Source organism: Macrosteles quadrilineatus, unplaced genomic scaffold (assembly GCF_028750875.1).
Source record: "Macrosteles quadrilineatus isolate MER2022 unplaced genomic scaffold, UCM_ALF_1.0 Scaffold_9__3_contigs__length_116548681, whole genome shotgun sequence".
NCBI lineage: Eukaryota > Metazoa > Arthropoda > Insecta > Hemiptera > Cicadellidae > Macrosteles > Macrosteles quadrilineatus.
The window spans coordinates 55,209-75,409 of NW_026542602.1; the positions used below are offsets into that span (position 1 = coordinate 55,209).

Consider the following 20,201-nt stretch of genomic DNA (forward strand, 5'->3'; position numbering starts at 1 on the left):
TAAGGGACCTACTACTACTACAGGGGATGAACTACTAGGGGGGGTACTACTATAGGGGATGAATTTTATAGTGGAATCCGAACCACATTTTTGCCGTGGTTATAACGTATCAGTCTAATTAGGCCTATCATTATAGTACTGCAGATAGTCTTAGTACGTTACTCACTAGTGATGACTTTAATCCACACCAGGTAGTATCGCATCCACATTGCATGCCCATAAATATCCACAATTTGTGACCTCCTAGTAGCTGGATTACAGGATGACACCTTTGTCCCAGTCATATATTGGCGTGTTTTTTTATATCAGCAATTACTGTAATTCTAAAAATATGAGTGGATTTAAAAACCTCCAATCTTCTTTTTTCACTTATTATTTAACATAGGCGTATTTTGTGTGTTGTTACAAGAGTGTTGTTCATAAATTATATTCTGTTACAAACATATTCCATTGTGATAATGACAACATGTATGTTTTTCAGGCTGCCATTTGGCATTGCTTAAACAATTACAGTTATGGAGATGCAATATTTCTAGCAGAACGCCTCCGAGCAGAAGGTAAGGACATCTAATGTTTGTTTATTTAACTTTTAATTCACTTAAAAGAGGAGATAAGTAGGCGTTCTAGTAGTGACTAAATTTAATTAATTCAGAAATTTGAACATTAAACTTAGCGCTTAGTAAAGAAGTAAACATGTTTAACCGTTTTCTACAGCTAATTTTAATTGTTGACCGTTTACTTTGTGAGTTGGACTTCAAATAAAAAAATGTTTGGAAAGTGAAAAAGATATTTGCTACTTATTTAGGCCTACCGGTACCGTAATTAAATTTGAATTCTTAGCATTGCCCTACATAGTAAATGCAATAAATAAGCTACCGTACTATTTGAAAGGAATTTTATTGTAAGGTTCTATGGTGAAACTAAAAGTTCAAAAATTGGTATTTTGGAGATGGTCGTTTTAATTGAAGAGGCGAAAATACTGGCTGATGTTTTGGATGTGTTTGCAGCAATGTGTCTTCGACATGCTCAACTGACGTATAGGCCTATTAATTACATGTATTTTTTTATTCATCAAAATGAGAAGTAGGTTTAATTATATTGTAAATGATCCAATTTAAGATATTTGAAACCGTGTTTACAGTGGAGTCAGATGAAACACTTTTCCTACTGGCTACATGCTACTACCGCAGCGGCAAACCTGCGCAAGCCTACAACATCCTCAAAGACAAAGGCCCAGTCTCGGCTCAGTGTAAATACTTGTTGGCCCGCTGCTGTCTCGACCTACAGAAGTAAGAACATGTTAGAAATTATGATAACAGTTCCGCGGAGATCCCACAATCTACAATATTATCTGATGAAATATTAGTTTGATGTATAAATAAAATCGGATATAGTTTTCAAGCTTTATAAATATTGATTTGGCTAACTTATATGTATTGAATTAGACATGAAAATGTTAAGCCATAATAGGCCGAGGGTCCTTTCAAGAAGACTCTTTCACACTCATCTGCGGCAGTAAAGTTAGTTTAGTCCAGTTTGGCAAAAGTTGAAATGTTTTGTTGTTTGAGGAAAAAAAACAAATAAATTTACAAAGATGTCAGTTTGTAGGCATATTCAAGTTCTCTTTTTTCATGAGTAAGAAAAAGATTTATTTTGTATATGTTAAGTAACTACCATGTTTGTGATCATCACTTAACTTAACGAAACTAACCTAACCCATTGAAAATATCATCCGATAGTAGTAGTTGTAGGTCCTCTGCGGAACTGTCCCCGTAACTTTTTGTGATACATTTTGGCCAACATAAACATAATAAAAAATGCAAAACTCAAATTGTCTTTAAAAATACCATTGGAATGATCATGAATTTAATAGGCTACTTAATTCATTAATTGAACATTATATTTTAATTAATCAAAACTGTAAAATCTAATCTGTTTTCGTTGCATTTATCATAAGAACAAAATATAATATATTTGTTATTTATTAGTGGAAACAAAATTTTTTTAATGAAGACTGTTAATGAACAAATTTAGATGCCTTCAGTAGGGTATTTTTTTTCACACAATCTTTCTTTTGATTTGACCTTTGTTTGACAACTTTTAGCATTTTAAGCTAATATTTTCTTCCCACTGTCAGGAACGCAGAGGCTGAGGCAGTTTTGACTGGAGGAGATGCCACGCGGACACGCAGCCTAGACGAGATCACAGCAGAGTTCGGCAACTTGTCGTGCTTCGCTCTGAGTGTGATTGGTCGCGTGTGCTGTGCCTCGGAACGCACGGTGCGCGGTGTCGAAGCCTACAAAAGAGCTTTGAAGCTCAACCCTCTACTGTGGCAGTCTTACGAACAACTTTGCCGCCACGGAGAGAAGCCTGAACCCAACAAAATCTTCTCGATGAACCATCTTGACAATCTCGGTCACATTACGGGCACACAAAACCCTTTTGTTTCAACCAGTCCTGCGGAATTCGGGCTGGAGAACAATTTAAATATACAGTAAGTCTAAAGTAAAGTTGCTATTTTACTTTTAGGAATCTCGATGATTTTGTTTATGTCTATTAACACATAAAATCTCAGTTGTAATTTAATTAGTAAGGTCTCAAATTTATATGTAACGTAAAAGGCATAACTAAAGATTATTTATACAACGCTTACTTTTATTCTCTTCTATATGAATAGTCAAATGAATCTGGAATCATTCGCCACCAACCACTTTGGTTCTAGTTCTTTTAGATTACTATACAATTTTTTTGCTTGAACTCAAGTACACATCCTGTTTTTATGATGTAATTACATTTTAAATAAGTTTTGCGTTTGTAATTGTCGGTTTGGGTGCAAAATTATCCAAAAATGTTACAGAGTCAAACAGGATACCATAGTATATACTCAAAACACTTCTACCAAGAGTCTATACATTTACCACTATGATAACGTATAGGCTGATTTGATTGTTTGTCAGTGGAGACGGCTTTGCTTCAATTTAAATTTAAACATCTGAAATTTTCAATATGTATAAAAATCCTTTTTGTATTTTCAGAACACCGATTCAAATAGAAAATATTTTAACGAGTAACAAGATTGAATGCAGTGGTATTCGACCTTTCTCACCCGACGATAGTCCTATGTTGCCTTTGCGATCTGCCAAAACTTCGGGATTTAGAAAAGCGTTCTCAGGAAGCAGTGTCAGCCCCTTAACTCCGAGGTAAGTTTGTATTCATGATTGAATATTTGCCAGACAAATATTGTGTATTTGATATTTACCTATCAACAAATTAAGTTAGGTTTTGGTAGAAAAACATTTGGTGAGGAATATATTAAGGAAGAAGGAATGGATTCCCATCTAACTTACATTAGAAAAGAGTACTAGGTAGTTGAAAGTACAAGGAAAGTCAACAACACAATAAACTTGATATTTCGCCCCTGCTAGAAAGAAGTAGAATACCAATTAGAAAATGACTTCCCTAATGTTATCAACAAATAACTGAGACTTACAATTTTTTATTACCGCTAAAAGATCTCCATGATGCTTTTCAAAGTCTTGAATTTTAACCCTCCTTCAAGCATATCATTGATGTTTGTCATGTTTTTATTCGTAATAAATAACCAAATATTTTTTTTTAATCAGCATTATACAATGCTCAACAACTTAAATGACTGATTATTAGTAATAAGAGACAAAATGCTTAATTCAAACATCTTCTTTATGGTAATTTTGTTGAGTTTTCTGCACTCTGGAAGCTACCATGTTGTTCATAGGTTTAGCCATGACAAGTGTATTTTTAATGACATAAACAAAACCTTTTTGAGAGCATATCATCATATTGCTGTGTAATAAAGACTGTCAGTAATGATTGCTGATTTGACAATGTATTGTCCTAGTTTCGGAGTGATGCCGCTGGTAGACTGGTCTCCTCAGGACGTTTACCCATCTCCTCTTCCTGTCTTCTTTGCCACTAACTCAACGTTGACTGATGCCAACGAACAAAAAACATTGGCAAAAAGAGTAAGTACTCAAAATGCTTGGTCAAAGTACAGTTGGTCTGTGACAGTGAAATATTCTAATATTTGTGTACATAGTGTAAAGTTTTATGTTTCCTGTGCCAGTTTGGACTCTTTCCCATTCAGGTAAGCCTGCTATCCTCTCAACAAATCCTCAAACATTTTTTTTTTGTTAGTGATGTTTTTTTTATTTGCTTGGGATAGTCCCAACATTTTAGGTATTAAGAAATTTTTTGTTTTGTTTTGGGATATGACAGACTTTTTTGGAATGGGCAACCTAGCGATATTATCATCTTCATAAATTACCTCTTTGTAGGTGATGATCATAAGGTTTTTCGATTCTTGTGTAAATGGCCTTAAAAATCAATTGTAAGTATAAGAATGGTTTCAAAGTAAGTTTATAATAGGGGAAATACATTTTTACACCAGACACTATGTACCTATTTATTTTGCAATAATCACACTTGAATATGTAATGAGGAATTCAGTTTTAAATGTTGTAGGATGTGCGTTGAGATTTGGATTTGTTTGCCGGTATTGACCATCTGTGTGTGTGTTGTAGCAGTTGATCAGTCGCAAGGAGACGCCACTGCAACAGTCCAAGACTACAGTGTTCTCTCAGTCATGTAACACCTCCCACGTGCTGACCACACCCAGCGCCACGCCTGTACCCGGCCCTCTCAACAACACGGCGCAGAACGTACGCAGGTCCTCGCGTCTCTTCACCAACAGCTACTCCGTCAAGGTAACATCCACAGAGTGTACCACAGTTAGTTCTATTTACTGCGCTAGTCTTTGTTACTATAGTTGATGTGACTTACAATAACTCGTCTTATCATGACTTGGCTAAAAGTTGGTGTATTCGACAGAAATCGGTAATTTATATCAGTATTCTATCAGACGCTTAGTTCAGCTATGTTTTGATTTTAAATAACTGATGACTTGCGGCCAACCAAAATAAAGAGGCAAAGTCATTTTTGATAACCTATCTTTTTATTTAATCAGTTCTAAGCAGGAATTTAAAGGCTAAGTATATTCAAAGAGATCTAAAACAGTATTAATAGTAGTTTTGTAAATTGATGTCATCTTAAATCTACAACTGAATACACAACATTTATAATCAAAATAGTTGATAAATTGTTTCCTTAACTTTTTCAACTAGACCTATATCAAAGCATGAGATCCATGTTGTCATGCTCTTACATTTTGTTGGCCAAGCCACTGCAGGCAGATTGAATTTTTTATGATGGTTTTGGTTTACCCGGGTTTTTGTTTTACTGAGTGCTGTTAAAAGGCGGTTTACTATACAAAAATCCGTCCATAAATTATTTACCAGATTTGGACCATATCTAAGTCAAGGCTCTACAGCATTAATTTTTTTAATGATCTGATTTATAGTGAAAATGGCATTGCTAATGTTTTGCAGGAAAACAACAAGAGTCCAAATCGGAACAAGTTTGCCACACCAAAGTCACCGTCGAGGAAAACAAAGTCGTCGCGGTTAGCGAAAGCGAACCTGAACAAAACAAATTTCCAAGACCTGAACGAACGTAATCGCCTCGGCGTGGTGGGTGAGCGGCCGGAATCTATTGTGGGCGACAACTCCAACAACCAAATGAACTGTGCGACAATGACTCAGCAATATCTAGGCATGCAGAAACAATCTATTGGTGAGTGTGGTACAAGTTGGATGTATACACATGTGTGTTAATCATCGTGTTGTGCTGTATATTTCACTAAAATACACCCCTTTGGACATTTAGACAGATTGAAATGTAAAAGAATTTCAGGAATTAAATATGAGTTTATTATTGTGTTGGAATATATTTGAATCCAAATAACAGCAACAGCTGATCAAGTGTAGTAAAACACAAAATAAACTATTTTGGAGGCTAAGTGTCAAAAATGTATGAAATTTACTTTTTGTGAATTATTTAGCTTAGAGAATGGTGCAGTACAACAAATATAGTTGGTCGCACATCAGCCAGCCGAGGCAAAGCGTCAGGTTTTAATCCTTAGCTTGGGCTGAAAAGAGTCACTTTGAGCAAATACACTGCTTATAATATTTATTATTTCAGATTCTAAAATATCCCTTAGTTTCTAACCACCCCTGGTATGATTGTTACAGAAGGCTTGTTGACTCTACTAAGGGAGGTAGGCACAGCGTATCTACACCTGTCTCAGTTCCAATGTCGTAAGGCTATAGAGTGTCTGTCGTCTCTGCCTTCACAACAGTACAACACAGGCTGGGTGCTGGGGCTGCTGGGCCGAGCCTACCTGGAGCTCACTGACTACCAGAAGGCCGTGCAGTAAGTTATCTATCTTTGTAATGGATGGGATCCAACTTCAGTCTTACCTTACTGACAAAGATGAAAATACACAAATAAATACATAACGCATTGAATTTACAGAGCTACTAGCTTTTTCTTTTGTAGTAGTGTCTTTCCATGACTCTTCTTCAGACGGAAAGATACTAATACTGAAGAAGGAGCTAGTAGCTCTAAAAATTCTATGTTTTATGTGTTTATTTAATTATTTAACTTATTTCTAAACTTTTCCGTTATCGACTTCAATTTATAGATTTGTTACAGATAGTTCATATGGGGAGTCTGTGGGTCCTAAGTATTTTTGGCTTGGTCGGAGTCAGGCCAACAGTTTCCCCAAGGGAGTGGTCCCTGCCAGAAATCGTTTTTGGGTCAAACTTAGGTCGGGTTGACCCTAGTTGAGTCTTTATGTTAGCAATCACAGAAAGCAGCTCTGAAGATATGCGATCCCAAATTAACGATTTGTGAGTGATGTTCATGGTTTGATGCGATTGCGGAAGATGTGTTGCCATGGCCACAGACTTTGCTATGACAGCATTAGAGATTTTAGGATCTGCTGTGACTGCGGGTGTTAGGTACCATAATATCATTCGCCTATTGGGTCTGATGATGATTGGAGTGCCCAATCGAAATCGATCACCACTTACCAACTTTTACATGTATTTACCGTCTTGTAAGTCAACAGTATAAGTGTAAATATATTATTGCAAGTGTTATTAGACGTAATATATTTCTGTATTTTTCAGATAATATTGTTGTTACCATGGAAGATGTAGGCTACTTGATTTCACTTTGTCTGCATGAGGTGTTCACGATTTTGCCTTGACAGCAAAAAAACTAATAGTTGTGTGACTTTGTAGCTATTTCTCCCAAGTGAGAGAGAAGGAGGCTCATCGCATGGAGGGTATGGAGCTGTACAGCACGGCTCTGTGGCATCTACAGCGGGAAGCAGCACTGTCAGCGCTGGCGCAGGACCTTATATCACTAGACCGCCACAGTCCCCACGCCTGGTGCGCCGCGGGAAACTGCTTCAGCTTACACAAGGAGCACGACACCGCGATCAAGTTCATGCATCGGGCTGTACAGGTGAGTACACTGACGACTTGCTACTTTCCGTACGTAAAGTTCATTGATGTTGCATGTTAGTTACAAAGAACTCTTCGTTGCCTGTGTGTTTCCAACTATTGATATCCAAGTGTTGTATGATTTGCTTTTAAGCTAGTCTAATTTAATTGCAGTAGTTTAAATGATAGCATCTAAAAAATGTTGTATATAAGCCAAAAAGGTTGTTGATGTTCACTCACAATTTAGGACAATTTGGATCTGTACTTAAATTTAATTTCCAGTTTTTAATTGTTGACAAAGGTATATTTGAGTAATAAATTTATTTTTTTAACTTTAATGTTTCACGCTGGGCAAGTTTGATTTAATCAATATTCACTCTTAATGAAAATGTTCAAATTGTAACGTTTTCCTTTTCAATGTGTTACATCTTACCAGATCGGAACAATTTAAGACTTGATTTAATAAATGCATTCCATTTTCAGGGTTGCCACCAGCCATGAAAACCTTGAAAAGCGTGAATTATGCGTGAATTTAGGTGACCATGAAAAAGTGCGTGAATTATGCGTGAATTTCGTCATTGGACCATGAATTCTCAATATCATTATTAACAATTCAGCCAAAACCCCTAAATGTGCTGAATCAAATACTCCGTATTAAAACCATTCTCGAAATGAACACCGAGATAAAACGTCAAAATGGGAGTGTCGAGATAGAAAATTTTGTTGCCATGCCACGAACAGAAACGATTGCGTAGTTTATTCAAGGTCAAATCCGATCGTAACCGACGTCAGCCGAGTAGTCTAGAGATGGGAATTATCGTTGTTTTCCGGCAACGGTTATAACGATAACGCAGCTGCCCAATAACGTGTTGCGGCAACCTATTATTTCAATAACGATTGCCAACTCGTTGCCGTTGCCGCTATAAACCGTTGTCCGCCGGTCGGTGTTGCGGCGTTCAGTTATCATTGTCGGTTGATCAGTTCAGTTTTCAGTTGTAGTTGGGAGTCGGGCGTTGCCGCGTTGTCCAGACAGGATGCGTTATTCTAGTTTGTTTCAGAAGTTATCGTTGCTCTGGTAGCGTTGCGGCAACGGCACTAATGGCAATGCATGTTTTCGTTTTCGTTGTCGCGCGGCTTTCCTGCAACATTGTGTAGATAGATACGTTATTATAATAACAGGGAGTTCTCCACAACGTGTTGCCGCGATAACGTTGCCGTGACCGCAACACTGTTATTCATCCTGTTATGTTATAACGCCCATCTCTACCGAGTACCGATCTACCGATAAAATCGATGCTTTCGGAGCTAAAACATCGATCACAATTCAATTCAATTCAATTCAATTCAATTCAATTCAATTCAAAACATCTTTATTCATTAGTATATAAAATTGTATATACAAGAATGGTGTCAAATTCATCATTACATAAAATATAAACACAAATAAAAGACAAATACAATACACAAGAACAAAACAACAAAATAATACAGTCATCTCTCAAGTAGGTATAAAACAAAAGCATTCTTCAGTGAAAACAAAAATATAGTTCAGTGAAACAGCAATAGGCCTAAAACATTTTAAGTCAATGCTGTTATTGCTTAGCCCAGAAATCTTTGAATTTATAGAGAGCATTTTGTGTCAAATGTAATTTTAGAGCATTTTTAAATCTGTTGTCATCTGTTTCATTTTTGATTTTTATTGGTAATTGATTAAAAAATTGTATTCCAATGTATGATGGTTTTTGTTTAAATATTTCTTTTTTATGCTTTTTAATTTGGAAATTATATCGGTTTCTTGTGTTGTAATTATGATTATCGACGTTTCTAGTAAATGTTGAAATATTACGTTTAACATGAAGAACAGTTTTGTAAATATAAAGGCTATAAACTGTCATGATACCCAATCCAATAAAATGTTTTTTACAGTGTGCATCAAAATCCAATTTAAGCATTGATCTTATTGCATCTTTTTGAAGATGTAAAATTTTTTTGAGGTTAAAATTTGATGTTGCTCCATATACTTCAAGACCATACCCAATATGGGTATGGACCATTGAAAAATATATTGATTGCAATGTTTTGATGTCACAAAAAGAGGACAATCTCTTCAGAGCAAAGACTCCTGAACTAACTTTTGAACAGACCTCTTTTACATGATCTGACCAAGACAGTTTTCTATCCAGTAGAATACCAAGGAACTTTGACTTTTCAGCAAGGTCAACAGTATTAAGGCAGTCTGTTGGTTCTGTGTCATTCCTTGAATTACCATTTTTACAAGAGAATTTAATTATTGTTGTTTTATTTTTATTAGTTAAAAGGTTCAAGTTACTTAGTCTTTCGTTGACTTTATTTGTTGCTAGGGATAATTGATCAAAAACATTACTTCTATTGCTACTAGCTATCGTTAGATTAATATCATCTGCAAAAATACAAAATTTGTTATTTAATGTTAGATTTGAAAGACATTCTGGTAACTTTCCTAAATACACAAGGAATAGGAATGGTCCCAGGACTGATCCCTGGGGAACGGAATATTTAATTAATCTAGTTTTTGACTTTATTTTAAATAATTTATTGCCATTGAGGTGTTTAGTTTCCACATATTGCCTTCGACCTATTAGGTATGATTTTAATAAAGCTAAATCTTTGCCAATTATTCCATTAGAAGTTAGTTTTTCTAGTAAAATAGAATGGGATACACTATCAAACGCTTTAGTCAGATCTAAAAATGCAGAAACAGTATGGTCACCTTTGTCTAATTTATCCACAATATGTTCAACAAAAGCTATGACTGCAGTAATAGTTGATTTATTTTGTCTAAAACCATGCTGTTCCGAATCTAATAAGCTATTTTTTTCAAAATAATCAGTCAGTTGCATCAACATACACTTTTCAAAAAACTTTGATAATGATGGTAGGATTGAAATAGGTCTGTAGTTGGCAGGATCCTTCTTGTCGCCCTTTTTAAATATTGGAATAATTTTTGAGATTTTTAATTCTGTGGGAAATACTCCAGATATCAAAGAAGCATTTATAACATGCAGTAAAGGCTTAAGAATTGCTCTTTTTGAAGCCTTAATGACTTTTGTTGGGATGTCATCGTATCCAGATGACCACTTGTTCTTTACTGAATTAATTATTTTATCTAACTGTTCCTCAGATATAGTGTGAAACTTAAATCTAGACTTATCAGCAATAACAGCATTGGACTGCTTGGGGCTATCCCCAAAGGAATCTTTATTAGTCAAATTTGGAATTATTGTGCTGTCAACTAAGTCTGCATAGTAATCATTCATTATGTTGACAACTTCCACAGGGTCAGTAACGGAATTTCCATTATGTTTTAAAATAATCTGGGATGGTAAATTAGCAGAATTTCTTCCAAGTTCAGTGTTGATTAAATTCCAAGTAGTTTTGGCTACATTTTCAGATAAAGTGATTTTATTGTGAAAGTATTGTTTCTTCTTTTCAATTATGAGTTTTTTTAACCTTCTTTTTTGCTGCTTTATGTTTAATTTAAATGTCACATTTTTATTTTTCCTTTTGTTTTTACAAGCGTTTAATAAGTTTTGCCTTTCTTCTTTGATCTCTCTATCTATCCAATTCTTAAATCCGTGTTTTGTACGAACATTAGTCACAGGAAAATTCTTATCAAAGTAAAACCTTAGAATATTGTAAAAAAATGTAAATTTTTTATCAATAGGGGTTTGGTAAAGTTGTGTCCAGTTCTCAAATTCTAAATCTTTTATAAAACTATTAATATTATTTTTGCTAAAAATCCTTTTTGATTCCAATAATATTTTAGGGTTATTGGATTTTTCTTTACTCATAGTATTTATTGTGAGCAATTGCCCATCATGATCTGAGAGTGCAGTTACTAAACACAGCACTTTAATATAGGCTTTGTCAATGTTAGTAATAAAGTTATCTATTGCTGTTTCACTTGTATCTGTAACTCTAGTTGGTATGTTTACTGTATAGTACATGTTGTGCAACTTTAATAAATTAACAAAATCTATTTTTCTGTTATCTTCAGACAAAATATCTATATTAAAATCACCACCAACGCAAATACTATTATTAATTTCTCCTAAGCAATGTAAAAGTTTATTTAAATGTTCTAAAAAACTATCAATATTCCTAGATGGGGTTCTGTAAATACCAGCTAAAATAAATTTTACATTATTTGTTTTTACTTCTATTGAACAGGATTCAAAAACTTTATCAATATTTAATTCGTCTATGCATTTACTGGTAATTTTTTTGCATTTAATCACATTTGAGACCATTATCATAACCCCACCTCCTTGGTTATTATTCCTAACATAATAACTAACTGTTTTATAGCCACTAAGTACAAAACTATTTATCTCATCTATTGTCAATTTGTGTTCTGTCAAGATTATAATATCAGGTTTTAAATCATCAATAGTAATTTTTAATGAATCTATTCTGCTAGATAAACACTGTATGTTTTGGTGGAAAACTGTAATTTTAGATGCTGAATTGTTGGTGGTGTTAGTTATTTTAAATCTTTTGTTCCAATCCTGCTTCTTAAAAAATAATTCTTACTATGAACATCATTATCCCCGATCAAAACATCAAGCTCTGCATTACAAGTAGGCGCAACACTCACTTCACCTTCACTGAGCACAGCACTTGTTGTTGATGTGTGTGCAGGCGTAGGTGCATCTCTCTGTGTGGATTTCTGGTCAGCCTGTGTTGATTGTTTAATCACCTCGCTGTACTGCAGTTCACCTGGTACCACTGGAGGGCTGGCTTGAATGGGACAGGGGATGCTCGTCAGATCATCAGTGGTTGTTGTGGTGGCGTCATCAGAAGCATTTGCTGTGCCACTAGCTTTTGCAGTAATATTAGTATTGGTATCACCAGAGCCACCTCTAATGATGTTGGCAGGAGTGCTAGTCATAGCAATGCAGCTGGTGCTTGGTGGCAGCTGTGAGTTCCCTGTCTTTTGTGTCTGGTCAGGCCACCCGCGCCAGGGCGAGGAATCAGACATCAATGAGTCACTGGCATTGAAGCAAGGAGTGGCAGGAATGACCTTTGCTGATGGTTTTAAAGATGTCTTGAGTATTTCAGCTTTAAGTGATTCTTCAAGCTGGATTTTAAAATTATGGTGGCTCAGTCCGTTTCTCAAACATCTTCTTGAGTCTTCATTGTATGTAACAATGATAACTGTAGCATTAGTCTTCTTTTGGAACGATATGATACTAGATACAAAAGTTTTTATTTCCACATTGTCCCTTATGCATCCAATAGGGGAACAGTATAAAGTATCGTAGTTCCTGCTTTTAAAATCTACAGTGAGCTCTTGGAAAGCTTTCACATAGTCAATTAGTTTTGGTTTGTCATAGTACTTGAGCTTGGTTATTAGGCTGTATATTCCAGGTCCGTTATTAGCTTGTTGGTGTGCTAGGTGGCTGGCAACACAATCCCAAACTGTAGGCTTCCCGAATTGGTTCTTAAATTTAACGGCAACTCCAGCAGTCATTTGCCTGTCGTGACCAAAATCACCTGATATACTGTGGGCAAAAGCTACTTTCTTCTTATTACAGTTGTTCTTCAGTGTAGTTGCCATGTCTTGATCGATTACTGTTATTATACTGCTAGGCTTAAAGGGTGTTTTATCTGGCTCTGGCAATATTTTTTTATCAAAAATGAGATTGCATACTTTTCTAGCTACGATTTTTTTCCCCTTTTTGTTAATATGGTAACCTTGTCGTGTATGATAAAATTTTTCCAAGAGATGCAAGTCCAATAGCTTTGTATGAGAATTTGTATGTACCAATGCTCTAATCTTGTTATTTATTTCTGAAATTATATTATGCTGTACCTTATAATTGTGTAGGTCATATCGGTAGGGTATTGTGGTTATTATAAGATTTGTGTTTTTTAAATTGACAATTAGACTCTCTAGATTTTTTATTATTGAATCTGAAGTTTCGTTAAGGTCTTTCATTGTGTGGTGAAGCTTCACATTGTTTGATCCCCCAATCAAACAAATCCAGTCATTTTCTGTATATGACTTCAAATGTGACATAGTTTTAGTTTTGTTCACCACATATTCAAACGAAGCTCCAGGTGTTATGTGTCCAAACACATTAAAAGTCTCATTAGTGAGGCTGGTCACATGGCTAGCCAGATCTCTCCCCTGACTATCAGCCACAATTGTTAAATTATGTTTTTTTGTCTTGCTGGTCAATTTGATGTTATCTGGCTTGACTACTTTTGCAGGCTTGGGTTGTTTTTTATTTGGAATTTTTATATTAGTAGATGTACTCAGTTCGGTCGCTGCTGATAGTGTGGGGGGGTTAAGGTCTGATTGAGTGCTTAATATTTCAAAGGGGTTTTTGGATACAATAACCTCATTTTGCTGAATGTTGCTGCTCGTATCACAATGTGTAGGCGTGAAAGGTTTTCGTCCTCTTGGGGTAACTGTTGTCCATGGGGTTTTACTCTCTTGGGAGGTAGACTCTTTGCTAGCAACAAGTTTCTCAGTATTGCAACTAAGTTTGTTGTCCAAAGGCTGTAAGGTTTGTGCTACATTGTTATTGCAAACTGTTTCACTTATTAGTGTAGATTTAAGTGTTGTCAGTATCTTGGGGTATTTATGGGATTTGTCAAGCATGAAATTCATGAAAAATTCACTGCTCATTGCAAAGTGATTACTCAGTACATAGGCTATATGGGATCGTTTGGAAACTATGTCTGATTCAGTGAGTACAACATTTTGGAGGAAGTCTAAGTTGATAGTTTCCTGAGTTACGATGTCATGCACAATAGACTCTATAAGCCAGCAAACAAAAACACCACAGTCCCATGTATTTGACTGCTGAGGTCCATGCATTTCAATAAATTCGTAGTTCAATGCATTTTCTCCAATGTAACCTGAGATTTTATCTGCTACTTTCTTTGCAGATTCTAAATTATAACTTTTGCTGGAGTCAAAATAGTGATATTTATTTACTATTTTATTGTAAATAAGAAGGCTCCAGTGTGAACCACTAGTGTTGTTTTCTGAGGTAGTTACTTGATCAGAATCATTGATTACCATGATTAATATTTTCATTTTACTAATATGCAAGGGCTCAAGCAAATAATGAAAATCTTGACAGTTTTTAACACCATTAAGGATTAGTGGATTTATTATGGTACAGTCCTTTTTGTAAAGGAATTTGTCATCCAACAGTTATAAATATGGCTGGAGAGAAATGTCAGACAGCCACTTTTTACCAAGCAACTCCTCTCGAATCCGGTCTTGGCTATTCAAAACATTGTCATTGTTTATAGTGATTACAGAAGAATCCAAAGTTTGCATGGTTAAGCTACTTGTTAAATTGTCAAAACTAAAGGATGTATTTGTTGCTATAGATGTGTCAGAAGGTGCGGGGCTTAGATCAGTATTAGAAGTTTGACTGTCATCTGAACTTATATCTGTCGGAAGCTTTTTTGTAGAAAAATTAAAATGTTCTATTTTCAGTTCCAGTTTATTTTCGGTAATGTACTTAGTCAACTCTTTTTTGGATCGAAAAACTTTTCCTTTTGGTGACACCACATGAATATCTATTTTTCCTTTGGATAATCCTGCTTTTCTCACAACTTCTTTTCTTTGCCATCCTTTACCATCCTTACCTTACCATCACATCGATGTTTGTTCCGAGTTTCTCGTCTGGTCTAAATAAACCAACACAGCCAATACAAAATAACCTAAAACCAATACAATTCAGTTACGGAAAACATCAATATTTCATTACTTTTGTTGGCCTAAAAGACTGATGTAACAAACCAAATCATCGGTTCGGTAATCTACCATCGATGTAAACAAATAACTTCGAACATCGATAGAAAAGACATCGATGTTTCGAAAACATCGACAATCGGAATTGATGCTCGCTCTCATTCTCTAGTCTCTACTCTCAACTCAACAGTCTCAGTTCGTGTGGAAGGAAATACAGAGTAACCATAACCTAAAAGTTTTAAACTGATCTGAAACTTAGAATAGAAACGAGTCAAACGTTTGAAGTAGTGGTGGACACTGGACAGGACAGTAAGATCACTTGTTGCACTCGTGATTCAGTTTTGTGCTTCTTATAATTGATTACCCAACACTCAGTGGAACAAGTGTTCAGATTAAATATTTTTTATTACTGATATATTATACTTCCGATACTTTACAACGTTAAAATAAGAAGTACCTTGCCTTGCCATAAAGGTCAAAATGGCTTGCGCCGGCTGGAACTTAATCGTCTTCTGTGTTTGTTTTGGTCATATTATGTCGTCATTTCAAACTACTGTCAGTGTTGAGTAAATGTGTTACAACGTGAGATTAAGTTTATTTATTTAGGCCTGAAGTCAATGTTGTGCTGAAAAATGGTGATTTCGTTCTGAGGAAGGTAAATGTGGTAAATGTTTTGTTGAAGCATAATAACTAGGTGTTTTCAGTCAATACGAATCTAACTAATGAGATGTAAATTTAATTAAATAATTGTTTTAACTGTGATTTAAACCTGTGTAGGCAAAAAATAATATATAAACTGATCCAATCTGAAGAAACATCCTCCTAACTATGTTTATTTTAACATTTTCTGTAATGTAATTAATTATTTTTTTATTACTTAATGTAAGTTAGCCTATGTCTAAACTTACATACATTCCATAACTTTTGTTTCGTTCTTAGCTTTAACTAAATATTTATTTACATAATCTTACCTTTTTAGACTGTTTTTATCAGTCAGTTGGTAACCTTTAATCTTCTCAATAAATAAAAGTTGGTTCAGGCCTAACTTAGCCTGGATTCAGCTTTGGATTACAGTACAATGTAGGCTAGCCTACTGTGTTACAGTATAAAGTAATAAAGTGCATGTGCGTTTTAGTAGGCCTAGATATGGCCCATTACTAAGTTAACCGTTTCTTGATCATGTTCTTAGCATTTGTTTTTATAGTAGCCTATTATCTTAATTTGATGTTTAGACAGTAAAGTTCTAGGCCATTGCTGGATTAACTAAGTTAAACCTTTTATGTTTGGATGCAATGTTTTTTAGGTTAGGCCTAGACCTAACTACCAATCCGACTTATTTTTTTATTTATTATTTCTTCTAACGTTTGAATTTATCATTAGGCCTATGATGTTGTTAAATCAGATGTTTCAATTTTTTTTAACCCTCCGAGTGTCCATAGTTTAGGCCTTAATGTCCACCTATTTTTGGCCCCTTTGCAAGGTTTTATTAAAACGGATCTGAGAAGCTTAAAACAATGTTAATTCTAATGTTCTATATACCATTTTGTTTGGAAAATCATGGGCTTCAATATTATATATAAAACATAAGGAACATTTTTTCAAAAAAAAATTTTTAGGTAAAAAAAATATAATTTCGAAAATTTTCAAAAAAAAAATAAGTTCGCGCTCAATGAAATTGTATAAATTATAGGCCTATAAATATTTGAAAATAGCCACTTTGTTCTAAATTTAATGAGGATTACAAATATATAATCATATAGCGAGGTAAGTTATCAAATAAATAAGTTATGAGCGAAAAACGGATTTCAGTACATAGCGTTTAGCTAAGAATGCATAGCCTAACCATAGCTAGGAATCTGGCTGATAATTTACATCAATATCACTACCTACTTCTTCAGGATCATCAACCAGCACTTCAAAACCACTTAAATCTTCTTATAATGCACCACGTATATCACTACTTTTGATTTTTAACACTAAAACAATGATAAACGTAATAAAACACATCAGTCATCGGTCCGGGGGAACCTAGCTGTTTACAAATACACGCACGTCAGCTGTCTGCTACAATATTTTCGGAACTAAAATGAATAGCGCTTAGAGACAGGCCTCTGGAGAAAGCTTAGAATATTACGGAAAGAACGATACCTAACTCGATCCAGTTCAATCCGATTCAGTCAGTCATAGAGCCTTCGCCGTAAACGATGTTTGTGCGTCTTAAACTCGACGCGTGACCCTACACAAAGTGTGTTGTGCGTCTATTTTTTGACGCGTGACCCTCGGAGGGTTAATAATTAGGCCTACATCATATTATCACACACAAGATTTTTATTAATATCTTTTTTCATCTGTGATTTTACTTTTTTAGACTGGATAAATTATATTAAATTCTTATTTTTAACTCTAAAATAAACGCATGAAATGTGTTTTATTTGATAGTAGCACACAAAACTATATATTTTCGATAAATTAATGTACAATTCTGAACTAGGCAACACTTTTTTATGGTGAAATTGTGCGAGCATATACCCCATGAATTTTTCAAAACTACCAATGAAAACCTTGAATTATGCATGAATTTTTTTATCTCACCTTGGTGGCAACCCTGATTTTTAATATTTATAAAAATTTTAATTTTTTTAAACAGAATAACATTACTAAATTAGTTTTACCTTAAACAAGATAATGTTTTACAATAACCAAATATTTCCAGGTCGATCCAAACTTTGCGTACGCCTACACACTTCTAGGTCATGAATACGTGGTGACGGAGGAGCTAGAAAAAGCCATGAGCTGCTATAGAAATGCCGTACGGATAGACTCTAGACATTATATAGCTTGGTAAGTTTTTGTTGTAACTCTTGTATTGTGGTTCAGTTTAATAGTTCTATGGATAGTACTACAAAAAAATTCCATACATTAAAATCTTAATTATATAACAACGTTAACGTTTAGTTATATTGTTTCCCACTCAATCAGTTTCTCAAATGGTTAACCGTAGGATGTCTCTCTGGTAATTTTTTTGTGTAATGAGATGTCACAAGTTGTTAGGTAAAAAAATAAAAAGTTTTCAAAATCAAAACTCAAGCGTAACTCTGTTTCAGGTTCGGGATTGGGACAATATACTCCAAACAGGAGAGGTTCCAGTTAGCAGAGGTACACTTCAAACGAGCCCTCGCTATCAACCCCCACAATTCTGTCGTCATGTGCCACATCGGTGTCGTAAGTAGCTGAACTATGAATCTATGAATATTTATTAGTCAATACTCAATTTTGACATAAATTCTGGATGAGACCGTTTCCAGTTTTCTGATTCCTCTGTATTGACTTTGATTCTTTTCCTATCCCAGTTCCTAAAATTTCTCAATAACATCGGTATTGAAGTTTTGAGGAATTGATAATTGGAAATGGTTCATTCTTAGTATTTTACCGTGTGCCTGTTGTTCAAAGTTTACCCTCAATTGCAGGTTCTTCGATAGAGTGAAAACATATTGGCCTTGTTTTAAGAAGCTTCTCTGTGTGCAATAGCTTTTACTCCTAAGGATAACATTAAAGGACAAAGGATTTTGAAATAATTTGAACACCTAGTAATATAAGAAACTTTGTGTTAACTCAAAGTGATGTACACACAAGACTCTTATTTCATCCTTACTGATAGTGATTGTACAGTAGGCTAACTTTAGGTTTTCCTCCAGGTCCAAAATGCCCAGCAGAAGACTGACCAGGCCTTGCAGACGCTGGATGCTGCTATTGCCGCAGACCCCAGCAACCCTCTGTGCAAGTTCCACCGTGCCTCCATCTTCTTTGCGGTCGGTCGTCTCAAAGAGGCACTGCAAGAACTGGAGGAGCTCAAGGAAATCGTACCTAGTGAATCTCTAGTCTACTACCTAACTGGGAAGGTAAGTTCTGTGTAGACTGTTAGACCTAGACATTCCATCCACATGTTAAAGTAGTCGTCTGTAAGAATCAATATGTGCATAGTTGTATTGAGCGATTAACAGAGTGTGCTAATGTAAATCACAGATTTCTTTTGAATATGTCAACTTTTTAACCAAGTCAAACTAAAATGACGTCTCATTGTAAGCTATAGCATCTTTAAAAAAAATATTTACGTCAACAGCGGATCAGTCAAGGCTGCATGTTTCATGGTTTACCTGGTGTAATTTGTGGTTTCCGTTCTGCAGGTACACAAGAAGTTGGGTAACACACATTTAGCGTTGATGCACTTTAGCTGGGCCACCGACCTAGACCCCAAAGGAGCCAATAGTCAAATCAAGGACGCCATTGACCCTTCGATCTCACGATCCCATACGGAGGACTCGGGTGAGTAGATCAGGTGTTAATTACATGTTTGTGGTAAAACTGAGGAACTAGATTCAACCATCCTCTCACTTCTCACTGTACATTGAGTGGTCATGTGTTTATTGAAGTAAATTTTTTTGCCGAAGACCATCACTTTAAATTTTTGGTTGGGTCAAACATTTTGGCAGTCAAGTCACTGGGAAAATTGGGGTTGGACCAAATTTGGTTGCTTTGGGAAAATTTGAAAAAAATATAACTCTAAACCACATTCATCAATATCTTACTTTAATCTCCCGCAATTGGCGTTGAACTGTGAAAATCTTCCTCAGTCATGGGGTAATCAAGAACACCCTCCTCAAAATGACAGGAAGTGTACTGAAGTAAGAAGATAAATCAAGAATAAATTTTAAAAAATCAAGACTATAACACAAATATAGAAAATACATTTTGTTACATTTTCAGAATAATATAAAGGACGTGTTTCAACAATTCTTATATAAATTTCACACTTGCATCACGAAGGGGCATAAGTACATATGATAAGCCTATGTACTTACTTCCCTTCTTCTTGTAAGCCACAAATTAAAATAACAAAAGTTTTGAAAAATAATATTTTTGTTTATTTTCAGATTTTGTCCAGGTGTTTCCGCCAGCTGAAAGCTCACAAGAAATGAACTCATTGCAGTTACAAGATAGCGATGATAGTCTTCTATGAGGTAAGTTTTTCAAAGATTTTTGTTTATCTCCTGGTAATT

General features: G+C 35.1%; 1 protein-coding gene across 1 annotated transcript in view; it reads left to right on the forward strand.

Annotated features, from left to right (window-relative positions):
* The window catches only part of LOC129002507 (cell division cycle protein 27 homolog), a 28,513-nt gene that overhangs the window by 4,141 nt on the left and 4,171 nt on the right, over positions 1-20,201 (forward strand). The window contains exons 2-15 of the mRNA XM_054430365.1: positions 482-557; positions 1,142-1,289; positions 2,138-2,494; positions 3,036-3,200; positions 3,878-4,001; positions 4,560-4,742; positions 5,424-5,667; positions 6,126-6,306; positions 7,182-7,407; positions 17,858-17,985; positions 18,249-18,366; positions 18,840-19,043; positions 19,329-19,467; positions 20,076-20,162. Of these exons, the coding sequence (XP_054286340.1) occupies positions 482-557; positions 1,142-1,289; positions 2,138-2,494; positions 3,036-3,200; positions 3,878-4,001; positions 4,560-4,742; positions 5,424-5,667; positions 6,126-6,306; positions 7,182-7,407; positions 17,858-17,985; positions 18,249-18,366; positions 18,840-19,043; positions 19,329-19,467; positions 20,076-20,161 (2,379 nt within the window). The 3' untranslated portion in view covers position 20,162. The remainder of the gene's footprint in view (positions 1-481; positions 558-1,141; positions 1,290-2,137; positions 2,495-3,035; positions 3,201-3,877; positions 4,002-4,559; positions 4,743-5,423; positions 5,668-6,125; positions 6,307-7,181; positions 7,408-17,857; positions 17,986-18,248; positions 18,367-18,839; positions 19,044-19,328; positions 19,468-20,075; positions 20,163-20,201) is intronic.